The 18,085-nt window shown below is 37.4% G+C and overlaps 1 protein-coding gene across 5 annotated transcripts in view; it reads right to left on the bottom strand.

Moving 5' to 3' along the window:
• ZNF148 (zinc finger protein 148) overlaps positions 1-18,085 on the bottom strand; it is a 154,149-nt gene that overhangs the window by 50,877 nt on the left and 85,187 nt on the right. For all 5 annotated transcript variants that reach the window (XM_021673987.2, XM_012473870.2, XM_012473871.3 and 2 more), the window contains one exon: positions 4,833-4,958. In XM_021673987.2, coding sequence (XP_021529662.1) covers positions 4,833-4,958 — 126 coding nt within the window. The remainder of the gene's footprint in view (positions 1-4,832; positions 4,959-18,085) is intronic.

The following is an 18,085-nucleotide window of genomic DNA, read 5'->3' as shown; positions in this document are numbered from 1 at the left end:
GTTCATCTTTATAGCTACTTGTTCCTAAGTCAAGGTAACATGTAGAAGAAAGCATGAAAAATGTCTGGTACATCTATTTGTCTGTTTGTTTTAATTAAATTTTCCTTATTTTACATCATTCAATCTTAAATCTTTTTGATACCAAAATCTAAAATATTTTCTGGGAACCAACAACATATAATAAATTGCCAGGAAAGGATTCTCTATATAATTTATTATCTACTTGATATGTGGAAAGTGCTCTTCCTCATTTCAGCTTAACTTTGAATCATCAATTTTTATTCAGGTCACCTGAAGTGTTACAACAAACAATCCAGTTCCTTTCTTCAGTACCTGATGAGAGGTCCTGGCATGTAACAGGCACTCAAATTATTTGTTGAATAAATGAAAAGAGATATATTTCAGAATAAAGAGATGTTACTAAAAATATCCTCTCATTCAGTTACTAAAAAGTTTGAAAAGACCTATAAAATATATACAACATGGGATTTAGATAATATTGTTATATTTTACTGAAAAATCTTAGAATTCGTTCATGTTAACCCACAGTCCTCCTAAAACCCTTCTGAGACGGAAAATGTTACCTTCTAATTCATGTAACAAGTGAATACCAAAGTCCAGGTGTAATATCCCATTTATTCAGAAACTTCTAGTATCAATATTTGAGGTTTTCAAGCTTAAGTATAACTACATCACCAAAAACAGACTCAAAGGGGCAAAGGAAAGCGATGTGAAGTGGCCACACTGATATACAGCAACGTAAAAATGAAAAGCACGTCACCAAGGAATAGTGAAGTGATTGATTATAAGCACTTAAAGTCTAGCAGTGAGGATTTTCAGGGTAAGGTGGGTGGGGGACAGCCCTAAAATCTCTGTTCTCCTAGAGAGCTTCAATTGTAATACATGATTTTTTAAATGTTTATGTCAGCCTCAAGACATTAAAAGATGAATTATGTTCAAATAAACTATATTCAAAAGCAAAACATGTAAATTTCCCAAAGGGGGTGAAAATAAAATGAAATTTTATGTTTAAAAGGTGTAGGCTTCTATTATGTAGAAAACTTACTTTCATAAAACAGCTAACTCCACAACAGATACCAATAGCTTGACCTAGATCATGTTCCCTAGCTCAGTTACCTTCTTCATCAGACATGCTGCCAAGTGTATTTCAGCAATTTTAGAGTATCGAAACCTACCTTAAGATTACCAGCCTTTCCCACTGCATTTAAGTTTAAAAAAAAAAAAAAAGACTCAGCTTTGCCATAAGAGAAAGGTTCAGAAGGCAATTATTGCTTAAAATCCATGGCAGCTAAAGATGGCATAACAACACAGTACCTCTCCCCACAAAACTTATCATGAAGGGAGCCATAGTTATATGAATGTTTATAAGCTCTGATATTTTTACTAAAACTCTATCACATTACTTATATTTCTTGTGCAAATCCCCAATCTAATACTATACAATGATGACACATACTCAAAATATTCAAAATGGCAAGATTTTAAGATTTGGAAAAGGTGTTGGGGAGAGTGGAGTCCTTTAGGCATAATAAATCATAATTATTTGAAGAACTAGAAATTATTTTTAAGGAATTTAAAATGAGCAAGACTTATTGATTTATAAACATGGGTAAGTATCTCTCTCTTCATACCAAAGAGCAGAACAAATTACTTTAACAAAAGCTCTGAAGCATAAATTTTTATACACACTCCTGAGAAAATGTAAAATTAATTATTGGTTATACCTTAAAGTTCTAAGACTCCAGACACAAAAAACCCATTCATCTAGAGATGGCAGACCAGTGGTTAAAAACAGTTCACAACCATTCCCTGTCCCATTACATGTAACATGCCAGGACAACTGAAAAAAAAAAATATTGTTTGTTCTTTATTGAAACAGAAAAGAATAAAACAGATGGAGTTCCACAATCTTGCCCAGGCTGGTCTTGAACTCCTGGGGTCAAGCAATTCTTCTGTGTCAACCTCCCAAAGTGCTAGGATTACAAGTGTGAGCCACTGCACCTGGTCTGTTTGTTATTCTTACACTTCTCTCTGCTGTATATTATTTCTAGTCACTTCATCTTCCTAAGAATTTCTCTAAAGGACTATCCTAAAATATTTTCTTACATATACTATATTTAGAATAAGCCAACCCTATCATCTATTGGCTTAACATTTTAGAATATTTCTAAAGGCATTATTTAAATATTTATATACCTATGTAATGGTATATTTATATATTTATATATATTTATATAAATATATATATATGTAGTGGTATATAAATATATACAAATATACAAATATACCACTACATAGGTATATATTTAAAAACCAGCTAAGGAATCAGGGGGTAAAGAAGCATTTGCTGATTTCTGGGGTTTAAATATTCCCATCATAGCAAATTATAAGCTACTAATGATATATATAAATATATCACTACATAGGTATATAAATACTTAAATAATACCTTTAGAAATATTCTACCTATAATATTCATATACCTATGTAGTGGTATATAAATACTTAAATTACTATTAAAATACTATTACCTATGTCATGGTATCTAAATACTTAAATAATACCTTTAGAAATATTCTAAAATGAGACATTATAAATGAGTTTACCTCAAATTAGATGAGCAAAATAGCTTAAAGGCTGTAAATATCTAATCTGTAAATATCTAATCTATATTTACAAATACCTAGAACATATCAACAAATAGAGAGTCCAACACTCAATGAGAAGATAATCTGGGTGGTTTTAGTCAGAATTTCTAAGAGATTATACTTGAAATAGATTCCCCATAGATCAACAGTGAACCCAAAGTAACACAATCAATCACTATTATAAACAATTTTAGAAATAATTTTTTACTTAAAACCTGGTATTAGTCTATATTTGAAGAACTTGATTTGTTCATTAATGTAAAGAACCCCAAAAAACCACATTAATTACTGAGAAAAACATTAAAACCCCAAGAAAATAAGTGAATCAGAGGAAAGAAAAGAAGATGGGAGAATTTCACAAAACATGAAATATAAAATACCAACAAAAATTTTAGAAGTTTAATGTGACCAGAAACTAAAAAAATTCAAATTTAAACTATAACGAGGCTCCCATCTTAAGCAAAGTCTAATACTCAAGACCAGTGAGAATGCAGATAGATATACCTCAGGTCCAGTGAAGTTAGAAATGTAACTGGTATAACATTTCTGGAAAGAGTAATATTATCAAGAAACCTTTCTAAAAGTTCACACCCTTTGATCAATAGTGCACAACAATACATACACAAACATTTTAACTGCAGTATGATTTAAAAGAGAAACAAAAGGAATAAAACTTTCCAACCACATAATAATGTCCAATAAAGCAATCAAATATAACATGATCTATGAAAAAATATGTAGCTAATGTTTACAAAAACCATTAAACACCTGAAGCACAAAAATTGCTTACATATACTTTAAGTGTTAAAAATCAGCTAATTAAATCTGTATTATGCCTCCATATCTATCCATACAAATTTGAAAAAAGAAAGGGAATGTTGCAGAAAATCAAAGTAGTTATCTCTAGGAAATGCAACTACGGGTTATTTTAGTCTTTATGTTTTTCAAAATTTGCTATTGTAGGCATACTTATATATCTCCAAAATAGTGGTGTGCTAGCAAATATTTAACAACCAGCTAAGGAATCGGGGGTAAAGAAGCATTTGCTGATTTCTAGGGTATAAATATTCCCACCATAGCTAATTATAAGCTACCAATGGTTTTGGCAACTGGTTTGCAATCAAATCTTGTAAGCCAGCTAGGGCTGGCTCCAACATACCAATAAGTCCAAAAGTATACAAATATATAAATAATAATGATTATTATGATTCCAAATCACAAATTAAAAAAAAGTCATTAAAAAAATCATATTACAGTATGATCTTTTTAAAAAAGACTTTCTCACCACATGAGGGAAGAAAAAAACAAGACTTAACAATAAAAATGCAAATACACTGCAGAGAGTTCAGAGAATTTCTAAGAATACCAAAAATGCTGCACATATTCAGCTATCACTATATTAAAGAGAAACAAGCAGGCCAGGAGTGGTGGTTCACACCTGTAATCCCAGTACTTTGGGAGGCTGAGGTGGGAGGACTGCCTGAGGCCAGGAGTTTGAGACCAGCCTGGCCAACATAGCAAGACCCCATTTTTGTAAGAAATTCAAAAATTAGCCAGCTATGGTGGCACATGCCTGTGGTCCCAGCTACTCAGAAGGCTGAGGCAGGAGGATCCCTGGAGCCTGGGAGACTGAGGCTGTAGTGAGCCATGATCATGCTACTGCACTCCAGCCTGGGTCACTTGTTTATTTACTAACCCATTCATTCACCCATGAAATATTTATTAAGGATCAATTAGGTCTCCTATTCCAGGCTCTTAGGATACAGCTGTGAACAAAATGAAGTCCCTGTCCTCATGAAGTTTACATCTTATTAACATGGATGCTGTACCTTTTCCTGAGGAATAACTGGTATTACACTTTCCTGAAGCCTTAATATAAAGGTAAGGAAAACTAATACAAATGAGAAGAAAGGGCAATGCATGCCATCTGTTAGAGACATGGAAAAAGAAAAGTTCATTTTTAGAAAAATCAGGAACATGGTTAAAGAGAAGCAGAAAAACTGAAAGCAAGGTCTACCACCTCCATGCAGGCATGTACCCCTTCCTACTAAACCACACAGGACTTTTACATCTGCCTTAGGGTCCAGCCAGGTTCTTGCCTATAAGATTAACCAACAGTTTGGATTAAGAGGTTGTGATTACCACCTTAATATATTGTCTTACTTTTGCGGGAGAACGTTGTTTCCGCTTCTTCTTTTTCTGTAAATCTACTGGCTCTCTGATTTGTTTTTTGTCTCTCATCAGTTGCTCAGATACATCAGTAAAAGTAATTTCCTGCTTTACACTTATCTGTTTAAAAAAAGAAAAGCCAATTTTAGACATGAATAAAAAGTTCATTGTGACAAAAAGCCATTTTATGTTTAATCCTTTTATAAACCCACATATAGGTGCTCCCAGAATGATGATCTATGTGTATGTGTGTGCTAACTATACAGTGCTACAGAATTTATTAATAGGCAGTGAGAAATAAGAATTGAGAGCACATAAACTGAGGGATAAACAGATTTTTTTTTAATCTACCTGAGAAAAAAGATTAAAAATGTCCTGGAAAAAGATGGTCCATAAAACCTAGCAAAAGTCAGGAAAGCATAATATCAATGTCATTCCCACATTTAAAGAAACTGATGCTGAAGTTAAAAGCACACAGAAAAGTTAAGTTCCAAAAACCAATGCAATATCAGAGAATAAAAGATATTTAATTTAGACTTCTGGATGGGCTTTGTATTTACAAAAATATCGAGTGAGGGGGAGATCCAAGATGGCCGGTTAGGAGGAGATCGGGATTGCAGGTCCGAGTGAAAGTGCAGAGGGTGAGTGGACGCCGCATTTCCAGACGGATTTTTACTGCCCACAGAACAGGAGATTCACAGGCGAAGGAGCCCCGCGGGTCGCCGGCGCGGCTGTTTTGGCCGGCGTGGCTCTTTGGCCTGCGCCCGGGCGCAGCGGTTCCCAGTGCAGAGTGAGTGAGACGGTGTCCCCTCTTAGCCAGCAAGGGGAGATGAAACGGGGAGCCAGGCCAGGAGATTCCCGGGCAAAAAAGCACCACGAATCTCAGAGCCGTGGTTTCAGCCGGTGCAGCGGCTGCTGGTGCAGAGCAAATGAGACGGTGTCCCCTCTAAGTCAGCAAAGGGAGCTGAAACGGCAAGCCAGGCCAGGAGATTCCCGGGCAAAAAAGCGCCACGAATCCCAGAGCCGCGGTTTCACCTGGTGCAGTGGATCGCCGCATGGGAAATCACACAGATCCCGGTACCTATTCAACAGGCGACCAGGTCACCTGGTAGAGAGCCGACCGTTCAACTAAAAAACAAAAGGCTCTGAGGCAGGGAGCCAGGTGACCAGGCCCGGCTAGTCCCACCCCCACAAAAACAAAAAGAAAAACAAAAAGACAGCAATTAGAAACGTGCTAGGTTGAGACTTTCATGGCTAGCACAACTGAACCCGGGACGGTCCAGCTCTGTGGAGGAGAGGCATACGCCATTACGGAGGCAGCATGCAGTTCCCGAGGTAATCTGCCATCACCAAGGCAACCCGCCATAACAGAGAGAGTCCATCACTACAGAGGCGGGCCAACAGAGAGGAAGCAGTTCTAACTACACCCATATAAACAGGACTGCAGGGAAGTTCATACGGCAGCTGGGCAGAGCCCACAGCAGCTCAGTGAAGCCTCTGCAGGCTGAGAGTGACTAGGCTGCCCCCTTGTGGGCAGGGAAAACGGCAGCAACACAGCAGAAACTCATAAAGCCCTAACTCCCTGGGACAGAACACCTGGGGGAAATAAAAAGGCGGTTTATGAGTTCTGCTGCTGCAGACTTAAACTTACAAAAATCAGAAAGTCAGCAACTACAAAGTCGAAAGGTGGATAAATCCACAAAGATGGGAAGAAACCAGCGCAAAAAGGATGAAAACACCCAAAACCAGAATACTTCTCCTCATACAAGGGATCACAACTCCTCACCAGCAAGGGAACAAGACTGGATGGAGAAGGAGTGTGATGAAATGACAGAATCAGCTTTCAGAAAGTGGATAATAAGAAACTTCCATGAGCTAAAAGAACATGTGCTAACCCAATGCAAAGAAACTAAGAACCTTGAAAAAAGACTTGACAAAATGCTAACGAGAATGGACAACTCAGAGAGGAATATGAGTGAATTGATGGAGCTGAAAAACACAACATGAGACTTCGCGAAGCATGCACAAGTTTCAACAGCCGAATTGACCAAGCAGAAGAAAGGATATCAGAGGTCGAAGTTCAACTCAATGAAATAAAACGAGAAGGCAAGATTAGAGAAAACAGGGTAAAAAGGAATGAACAAAGTCAACAAGAAACATGGGACTATGTAAAAAGATAGGTTTGATAGGTGTACCTGAATGTGACAAAGAGAATGAATCCAAGCTGGAAAATACTCTTCAGGATATTATCCAGGAAAACTTCCCCAACATAGCAAGGCAGGCCAATATTCAAATCCAGGAAATACAGAGAACACCACAAAGATATTCCTCTAGAAGAGCAACCCCAAGGCACATAATCGTCAGATTCACCAGGGTTTAAATGAAGGAGAAAATACTAAGGGCAGCCAGAGAGAAAGGTCGGGTTACCCACAAAGGGAAGCCCATCAGACTCACAGCAGATCTCTCAGCAGAAACCCTACAAGCCAGAAGAGAGTGGGGGCCGATATTCAACATCCTTAAATAAAGAACTTTCAACCCAGAATTTCATATCCAGCCAAACTAAGCTTCATAAGTGAAAGAAAAATAAAATCCTTTGTGAACAAGCAAGTACTCACAGATTTCATCACCACCAGACCGGCTTTACAAGAGCTCCTGAAAGAGGCACCACACATAGAAAAGAACAACCAGTACCAGCCACTCCAAAAACACACGAAATGGTAAAGAGCATCAACACAATGAAGAATCTGCATCAACCAACGGGAAAAACAGCCGGCTAGCGTCAAAATGACAGGATCACATTCACACATAACAATATTAACCCTAAATGTGAATGGACTAAATGCCCCAATCAAAAGACACAGACTGGCAAATTGGATAAAAAGCCAAAACCCATCAGTGTGCTGTATCCAGGAAACCCATCTCACATGCAAAGATACACAAAGGCTCAAAATAAAGGGATGGAGGAAGATTTACCAAGCAAATGGAGAGCAAAAAAAAGCAGGAGTTGCAATTCTCATCTCTGATAAAATAGACTTTAAAGCAACAAAGATCAAAAGAGACAAAGAAGGACATTACATAATGGTAAAAGGATCAATGCAACAAGAAGAGTTAACGATCCTAAATATATATGCACCTAATACAGGAGCACCCAGATACATAAGGCAAGTTCTTAATGACTTACAAAGAGACTTAAACTCCCACACAATAATAGTGGGATATTTCAACACACCATTGTCAATATTAGATCAACGAGACAGAAAATTAAGAAGGATATCCAGGACTTGAACTCAGACCTGGAACAAGCAAACCTAATAGACATTTACAGAACTCTCCACCCCAAATCCACAGAATATACATTCTTCTCAGCACCACATCACACCTACTCTAAAATTGACCACATAATTGGAAGTAAATCACTCCTCAGCAAATGCAAAAGAACGGAAACCATAACAAACAGTCTCTCAGACCACAGTGCAATCAAGTTAGAACTCAGAATTCAGAAACCAACCCAAGAACCGCACAGTTTCATGGAAAATGAACAACCTTCTCTTGAATGTTGACTGGATAACAATGAAATGAAGGCAGAAATAAAGATGTTCTTCGAAACCAATGAGAACGAAGACACCACATATCAGAATCTCTGGGACACATTTAAAGCAGTCCCTAGAGGAAAATATATAGCAGTAAGTGCCCACATGAGAAGAAAGGAGAGATCTAAAATTGACACCCTATCGTCAAAATTGAAAGAGCTAGAGGAGCAAGATCAAAAAAACTCAAAACCTAGCAGAAGACAAGAAATAACTAAGATCAAAGCAGAATTGAAGGAGATAGAGACACGAAAAACCCTACAAAAAATCCATAAATCCAGGAGCTGGTTTTTTGAAAAGATCAACAAAATAGACAGACCACTAGCCAGATTAATAAAAAGGAAAAGAGAGAATAACCAAATAGATGCAATAAAAAATGATGAAGGGGATATCACCACAGATTCCACAGAAATTCAAACCATCATCAGAGATTATTACAAACAACTCTATGCACATAAACTAGAAAACCTGGAAGAAATGGATAAATTCCTGGACAGTTGCCTCCTCCCAAGCCTAAATCAGGAAGAAGTCGAAACCCTGAATAGACCAATAACAAGGTCTGAAGTCGAGGCAGCAATTAAGAGCCTACCATCCAAAAAAAGCCCAGGTCCAGATGGGTTCACAGCCGAATTCTACCAGACATACAAAGAGGAACGGGTACCATTCCTTCTGAAACTATTCCAAATAATCCAAAAAGAGGGAATCCTTCCCAAATCATTTTAGGAGACCAACATCATCCTGCTACCAAAACCCGGCAGAGACTCAACAAGAAAAGAAAACTACAGACCAATATCCATGATGAACATAGATGCAAAAATCTTCAATAAAATACCGGCAAGCCGATCCACCACGATCAAGTAGGATTCATCCCGGGGATGCAAGGCTGGTTCAATATATGCAAGTCTATAAATGTAATTCACCACATAAACAGAACCAAAGACAAAAACCACATGATTATCTTAATTGATGCAGAGAAGGCCTTTTACAAAATTCAACAGCCCTTTATGCTAAAAACTCTCAATAAACTAGGTATGGACGGAACGTATCTCAAAATAATAAAAGCTATTTATGACAAACCGACAGCCAATATCATACTGAATGGGCAAAAACTGGAAGCATTCCCTTTGAAATCTGGCACTAGACAAGGATGCCCTCTCTCACCACTCCTATTCAATATAGTACTGGAAGTTCTAGCCAGAGCAATCAGGCAAGAAAAAGAAATAAAGGGTATTCAAATAGGAAAGGAGGAAGTCAAATTGTCTCTATTTGCAGATGACGTGATTGTATATCTAGAAGACCCCATCATCTCAGCCCAAAAGCTCCTGAAACTGATAAGCAACTTCAGCAAAGTCTCAGGATACAAAATCAACGTGCAAAAATCACAAGCATTCCTATACACCAATAACAGACTTAAAGACAGCCAAATCAAGAACGAACTGCCATTCACAATTGCTACAAAGAGAATAAAATACCTAGGAATACAACTAGCAAGGAATGTAAAGGACCTCTTCAAGGAGAACTAGAAACCACTGCTCAACGAAGTAAGAGAAGACACAAACAGATGGAGAAACATTCCATGTTCATAGTTAGGAAGAATCAATATTGTGAAAATGGCCATACTGCCCAAAGTAATTTATAGATTCAATGCTATCCTCATCAAGCTACCAACGACCTTCCTCACAGACCTGGAAAAAAACACCTTAAACTTCATATGGAACCAAAAGAGAGCCCGCATAGCCAAGTCAATTCTAAGCAAAAAGAACAAAGCGGGAGGCATCACACTACCGGACATCAAACTATACTACAAGGCTACAGTAATCAAAACAGCATGGTACTGGTACCAAAACAGAGATATAGACCAATGGAACAGAACAGAGGCCTCGGAGGCAACACAACATATCTACAACCATCCGATCTTTGACAAACCTGATAAAAACAAGCAATGGGGAAAGGATTCCCTGTTCAATAAGTGGTGTTGGGAAAACTGGCTAGCCATAGGCAGAAAGCAGAAACTGGACCCCTTCCTGACACCTTACACTAAAATTAACTCCAGATGGATTAAAGACTTAAACATAAGACCTAACACCATAAAAACCCTAGAAGAAAACCTAGGCAAAACCATTCAGGACATAGGCATAGGCAAGGACTTCATGACCAAAACACCAAAAGCATTGGCAACAAAAGCCAAAATAGACAAATGGGACCTAATCAAACTCCACAGCTTCTGCACAGCAAAAGAAACAGTCAATAGAGTGAATTGGCAACCAACAGAATGGGAAAAAATTTTTGCAGCCTACCCGTCTGACAAAGGGCTGATATCCAGAATTTACAAAGAACTAAAACAGATTTACAAGAAAAAAACAAACAAGCCCATTCAAAAATGGGCGAAGGATATGAACAGATACTTTACAAAAGAAGACATACATGAGGCCAACAAGTATATGAAAAAATGCTCATCATCACCGGTCATTAGAGAAATGCAAATCAAAACTACATTGAGATACCATCTCACGCCAGTTAGACCGGCAATCATTAAAAAATCTGGAGACAACAGATGCTGGAGAGGATGTGGAGAAATAGGAACACTTTTACACTGTTGGTGGGAGTGTAAATTAGTTCAACCATTGTGGAAGACAGTGTGGCGATTCCTCAAGGACCTAGAAATAGAAATTCCATTTGACGCAGCAATCCCATTACTGGGTATATATCCAAAGGATTATAAATCGTTCTACTATGAGGACACATGCACACGAATGTTCATAGCAGCACAGTTTACAATAGCAAAGACCTGGAACCAACCCAAATGCCCATCGATGATAGACTGGACAGGAAAAATGTGGCACATAAACACCATGGAATATTATGCAGCCATCAAAAACGATGAGTTCGCGTCCTTTGTAGGGACATGGATGAACCTGGAAACCATCATTCTCAGCAAACTGACACAAGAACACAAAATCAAACATCGCATGTTCTCACTCATAGACAGGTGTTGAACAATGGGAACACATGGACACAGGGAGGGGAGCACTACACACTGGGGTCTGTTGGGGGGGAGTTGGGGGGGACAGCGGGGGTTGGAGAGTTGGGGAGAGATAGCATGGGGAGAAATGTCACATATAGGTGAAGGGGAGGAAGGCAGCAAATCACACTGCCACGTATGCACCTATGCAACAATCTTGCATGTTTTTCACATGTACCCCAAAATCTAAAATGCAATTAAAAAAAAATAGAAAAAATAAAAAATCGAGTGAATCACACAAAATTCTGAAAGATAATCATATCAAAAGAAAGATAAGAGAAATTAACAGTGAAAATCTAACTATCTTCATGCTCAACACTTTTGTCATATGACTCAAGATCTTAGCCAGTACTTTCCTGGGCTCTACAACAAACCATCACCAAATATGTATTTACAGAAATAAGTATAGTTTTAGGCCACTATACTGTACAAGACATGATGTTAACTACATAATAGAGAAATTTTAAAAGAAACATTAAGATTTCTACAATGTTCTTCCATCTTCAGATCTCAATTCTCAGAGTTACTGGTCCTTAAAAAAAGAAAAGAAAAACCAAGGTTCCAAGATCACTAACAGTACTGTCATCAGTTCTCATCAGATTTGATGGTATACAATCATCCCCTCCTTACTGCCACATTTTTAATCTACCCTTAAAGTAAATCAAGAACCTTAAAACTAAGAAAAACTCAGGCTACAAAATACAGTAAAGATCCTTGAGAATAATTCAATAAGTACAATGTGCTAATGGCTACCTTTTCAAAAAACACACTAAAAAGCATGGTGTAAAAGATGATGAACATCTTAACAGATTCACAGAGTAAAGGTGTAAAAGAGCTGTGTAGAAGGGGTTCACGAGAAAAATGCAACCTAAGCCAGGGATTCAGACTGATGAAATAAGAAATGGAAGTTCTCATGAATTCCTAAAATGCAGGCCATGTGAGAATTACAAATGAAGAACCTTGGCACAAAAACATGATGTAAAAGATTATTTACTTAGCTAGTAAGTCTATCAAGTTATAGACCGGTACAGTGACCACTCTTCTGGTTTCATTGGTATCAATTATTTTGAACACAAAATAGGAAGGTAAAATCACCACCTACAAGACTTGGGAATACAGACCTTTTATTATCTCTGAAGTGATATTTACTGAAAAGCAATTACTGGGAATGGGTAGGAGACAAGGAGAGATAACAGACTATGTAAGCAGCTGTGGAATTTCTCTGCCTTAGTTTGAAGGAGCACCAAAAAGTAATGCAAACACTTCTGTCAGCACGTAAATTGCAAATAAACCATGGAAATGTAGCACAAGGCAATAAAAAAGAGAAACTTTTTTTAGCAAAAGTGTCAAGAAGAGTGTAAGATAAATTCATAAATAAGTTCTGCTGTTAAATGCAATTCACAAACCAAAGAAGAGCCCTTATAAGTGCAAACAATAAAAAGATTAATACATATATAGAAACCTGTTATTTCCACATACATAGAAAGTGATTATATTAATACTATGATTTTCACCTAGTCCCATTAGTACCCTCATGCCTATTTGCAGGCCGGAATTTCAATGTTGTTCTTACTACCAGTCCAGAAATGCTGCCGCCACCACTACCACCACCACCCGCCACCATCCTACCTGCCCTTCTTTCTTCAGACTTGACTAAACTCAGACATTTCTCCTCCTAAAACTCTAAGGCCCCTGCTCATCCACTAAGCCAATCTCCCTCTGGGCTTCCCACTTGGAAAATGCACAATCCGTCAGACATGATTTCCTTTTCCTATCTCCCTTCTAAACTCATCTGACTTCTTCCCCAAGTTAAGAGAGAAGTAGAGTCCTATAGTGTCATGCTTCCTCTCCTCTTGCCACTCCCTATGCTAGTTCTTTCTTGCAAGTTCTAAAACATCTCTTAATTACCCTGACTTTTTCTCATTTTCAGTCTTTCCCTCTTCATTCTCCTGACTTTAAACATAAAGAGTCCTCCCTATACCAAAACTATCCTTCCTCTGATTCTAATCATTAACTCCAGAATGACTTGCTTTACCAAGACTTACTTTTCACCCCAAAATGAAGTCTCACTTTTATATTTATTTTGTGTACATGTATACTGTCTTGATATTTTAAAGTAAGATACTCTTTGTTGTTATTTCTTATAATAACTGTCGTTCATTTTCTCATTCAATGGCTATTAAGTGCCTGCTCTGTCAGGCTAAAATACTATAAAAAACATTTAATGAGATTGTAATATGTGAAAAGTGCCATTCTAGATACTAAGAGCCCATTCTAAATATGAGATTTCCTTTCGAAGGTCTTAAAATGTAGATGCAGAGTTCTGATATATTACCAAAAGAAACCCTAATACAAACAGCACATGTCATACTCTAACTGAATGGAACCGAGAATAAGCACAGAAATTCAAAGGGAGAAATAAAGACACTGTGAAATAACTGCAACAGGCTTTAGGGATGAAACAACAGACCATGAGAACTGTAAGTTTATCATATATATCCCCCCTTTTTATTTTTTCTTCCAAAGCTGCTACTCTTCTCAACTTTGTCTAGTCTCAATAATGGTAGTAAGTGATATAACAAGTATAAATGTACCTAAAATAATGTTGCTAGACATAATATAATGAATAAATATTTCATTACAAATACAAAATTTGGTCCCTCTTTCCACCTTCCAAACAAGCTGTCTGACCCCTTCAAATCATTTTAGACTCTTCCTTCTCTTTATTCTCAACATCCTGTACCCATATCCAGTGACATCCACTTCCCTCCAATTAAACATATCAACCTCACTGACTTAGAGCATTATCATCTCCCAATGTATTCTTCTTCTACAAATAAATTAATATAAAACTATTCCCTTATCATTTCCTCAATGAGGAATCTGCAATAGTGCCCTGTTGCCTTCAGTATCCATTATCAGCTCCCCAGCTCAGCTTTCAAGATTCTATACAATCTACTCTACAGAAAAGACATAAGGAACTTGGCAGAAGAATATGTCCTTACCATCACTCCTCTCCATTTCTGGAGTCACATGTTCCTATCAATTTTCAATTTCAAATTTTGGTATTCTCACTCACCTTCCAACCCACTGGAGTTAAAAGGAAGGTGGTCTGTTTTCCCCTATACTCTTTACTACTAATTCCATTCCCACCCATTTCCGAGGCTCTGCTGCTTCACTATCTATTTTATAGTCTCCCTGACACCATCAGCTACTTCTTCTCTTCTTAAAAGCACACTGAAATTTCCCCTATAAGTTCTTGTGGACCAAAATTTTTCCAGCTACCATACTCCTTCTTTTGGCCAAACATTTTGAAAAAATAATCTGTAGTCAGCATACAGAGATAAAATAACTGTGCCCAAATTTAGAGAAATGGTTGCTCTGAGAGTAAAAGTAGTACACAGTCATATAAAAAAAGATGTGTTTAATTATCACTAGAAGGAACCTATTCCAAAATATTGCCTAGGTAACACCCAAGTTGAATCAAGGTGACTAAAAGTATAACAAGTTTAAATGTTAAAAGAAAGATGTAACGCAATTTACTGTATTGTAAACATACTGTAAACAAGAAAGAATGTTAGCAATATTTGGGAGTATTCATGGAGTCCAGAAAAGGAGAAATTTAAGTTTAATTTGCACGTATATTTCCAGGACAGAACTGCAAGAACAGTTAAATGTAACCAGTCAACAGGAAGACTTCAAATTCCAAGCTCACAAAGCCCCAGAACAGGACAGAGAGACGCAGTACACTGATGGACAGGCCTTTTTGAATCAAGAACCATATCCCTCCCCTCTGCCTGATCCATGATTGCATGCAAAATTTTGAAAGGAGCTACATTTGTCAAAGGAGAAAGTCCAGAGCTATCCTTTGATTCTGAAAAGGTTCAGAGAGCACAGTTGGAAACAAACATGCTGATCTATTTCCCTATTACATTTCTCAATATAAATGTAAATTCTGGTTACTGTATCAGCATCTTACAGTTTATATAACTAAAGATGAACTAGATGAACTGATCAAATCAAGTTACCTTACCTGAAACAGTGCTGACCATCCCTATCCTACTTGTAAATTCTAGTCTTCCAAGTTCCATAAAATCACATAATTTAAGTTCTCTCTTTCTCTTCATAGCAGTTCTTCTGGATCCATCCTTCCAGTAATATGTGCCTGTATTTTGTAACAGTTTCAGTAAATCTACATCAGTGGTTCTTAACTCTTTATGTTTAAAGTCGGGAGAATAAAAAAGGAAAGATTGAAAATGAAAAAAAGGTCAGGGTAATTAAGAGATCTTTTAGAACTTGCAAGAAAGAACCAGCATAGTGTAGGGACTCGTGAAGGTTTCTGATACCCTTTCAGGTCATTCACGACATCAAAACTACTTTCATAATAGTACCTACTTTTTAAAACTCTCTTTCTCTCATAAGTATACAGTGGCATTTTACAGAGGCTAATTAAAATGGATATCACCACAGACACCACAAATATGCGTTATATCTAGTTAAATTAAGCCAGACAATAAAGAGATATCAAAAGAAAAATTTCCCTCTTCTCACTAAATGTTTTGTTTTAGAAATAGTTATTTTTTTATTTACAAATGTTATTTGCTAACAAATAGTTTTATTGTTATGAATTAATATATAAAACTCTAAAATTTCTCAGCTTTAATTTCTAATATGGTAAATACTGATATATATCACCAACATAAACAAACGCTCTTAGGAGTCCTCAGTATTTTTTAAGAGTATAAAGGGGCCCCAAGACCAGAACATTTGAGAGCTGCTAATCTGGATATATCTGAACTATACAATCCCTTTCTCTCCTCTACTCAAGTCTCTTTCAATACAGATGCCTGGACCCCACTCATATAAAGAAATTACTATAGATGTTGTGTGCATGTGTGGGTTAGCAGACATACATGTATTATTTCCTAGCTTGTCTGCTAAGGTCACTGAGAAGCAATGACACCCAACACACCGAACACCCATTCTAATGCCATTAATTCTAATGTAGTTTCTAAATACCGTTATTCAAATAAAAAAGAACCAGAGATCTTTGTTGAGCCCAGAGCTGGGTCAGAGAAAAATATAAGATGACTCTAGAAAATCATAATGTCAGAAGCTCAAGTGTTCAAAAAAGGATCAGAGGATGCCAAAAGGACATAAGACCCAGACTGAAAGAGCTCCTAAGAGCCAAAGATGGAATGATCTGAGCAAGAAGGTATGCAACAACAGTACTGGATTATAACCCACAGAATAAAATAAATATCCACAGATACAAACTGAAATAGTAAAAACAACAACAAATAAATGGAGGAGGAGATGGGACAGCTACAAGGAACATAAATATAGAAGGAATGAGGAAAAGACAAAATCACAATCAGGTAAACACCATGGTAAAAACTATTACAGGCACTCCACCAACAGATGCTAAAGTTAGTGGGCAAAATTTTGAGAAACAGGATAAACAGTCTCAAAGTATCTACTCCACGATATCTGTCAATTATCAAGAAAAAAACAGTACCTTTACAGTGGGAAAACCTGGCAGATAACCATAATAAGGAAGGATCAAGGTTACTATCACCAGTTTTAAGACCTACCCACGTTACGTGTCCCTGACATGATGCACTGAGGGGGACACAACATCACTTCTGCGGGGTTGTCAAAAATGCAGGGCATCAATCTAACCATGAGAAAACACCAGAGAAACTCAAATTAAGAAACAAACCACAACAAAACAGACCAACACTCATCAAAGTATCAAGGTCATAAAAGACATGGAAAAGTCTGTGTTCAACTGCCACAGATCGGAGGTGACTAAAAAACAGGATAACTCAATGAAATGTTGGTCCTGAACTGAATCTTCAACAGAAAAAGGGCATTTGGAGGGAAACATAAAATTCAAACAAGGTCTGTAGTTTCACAGTATTTCAACGATGTTAAATTCCTGGTCTTGACAACTGTACCATATGGTTGCATAAGCTTTAACATTAGGGGAAACTGGGTGAAAGGTTTATGCAAACTCTACTACTTCTGCAACTTTAAGTATAAAATTATCAAAATGAAAAGTTAAACTAGACTCTTTGATTTTTCTTTTTTTTAAATTGCATTTTAGGTTTTGGGGTACATGTGAAAAACATGCAAGATTGTTGCATAGGTGCATACGTGGCAGTGTGATTTGCTGCCTTCCTCCCCTTCACCTATATGTGGCATTTCTCCCCATGCTGTCCCTCTCCAACCTCCCACCCCCTGCTGTCCCTCCCTATTTTCCCCCAACAGACCCCAGTGTGTAGTGCTCCCCTCCCTGTGTCCATGTGTTCCCATTGTTCAACACCCGCCTATGAGTGAGAACATGCGGTGTTTGATTTTGTGTTCCTGTGTCAGTTTGCTGAGAATGATGGCTTCCAGGTTCATCCATGTCCCTACAAAGGACATGAACTCATCATTCTTGATGGCTGCATAATATTCCATGGTGTATATGTGCCACATTTTTCCTGTCCAGTCTATCATCGATGGGCATTTGGGTTGGTTCCAGGTCTTTGCTATTGTAAACTGTGCTGCTATGAACATTCGTGTGCATGTGTCTTTATAGTAGAACAATTTATAATCCTTTGGATATATACCCAGTAATGGGATTGCTGCGT

This window comes from Aotus nancymaae, unplaced genomic scaffold (assembly GCF_030222135.1).
Source record: "Aotus nancymaae isolate 86718 unplaced genomic scaffold, 86718_ANA_hifiasm-v0.15.2.pri h1tg000046l, whole genome shotgun sequence".
Lineage (NCBI taxonomy): Eukaryota > Metazoa > Chordata > Mammalia > Primates > Aotidae > Aotus > Aotus nancymaae.
The sequence above is the reverse complement of the archived record's forward strand: the minus strand, read 5'-3'. Positions and strand labels throughout refer to the sequence as shown.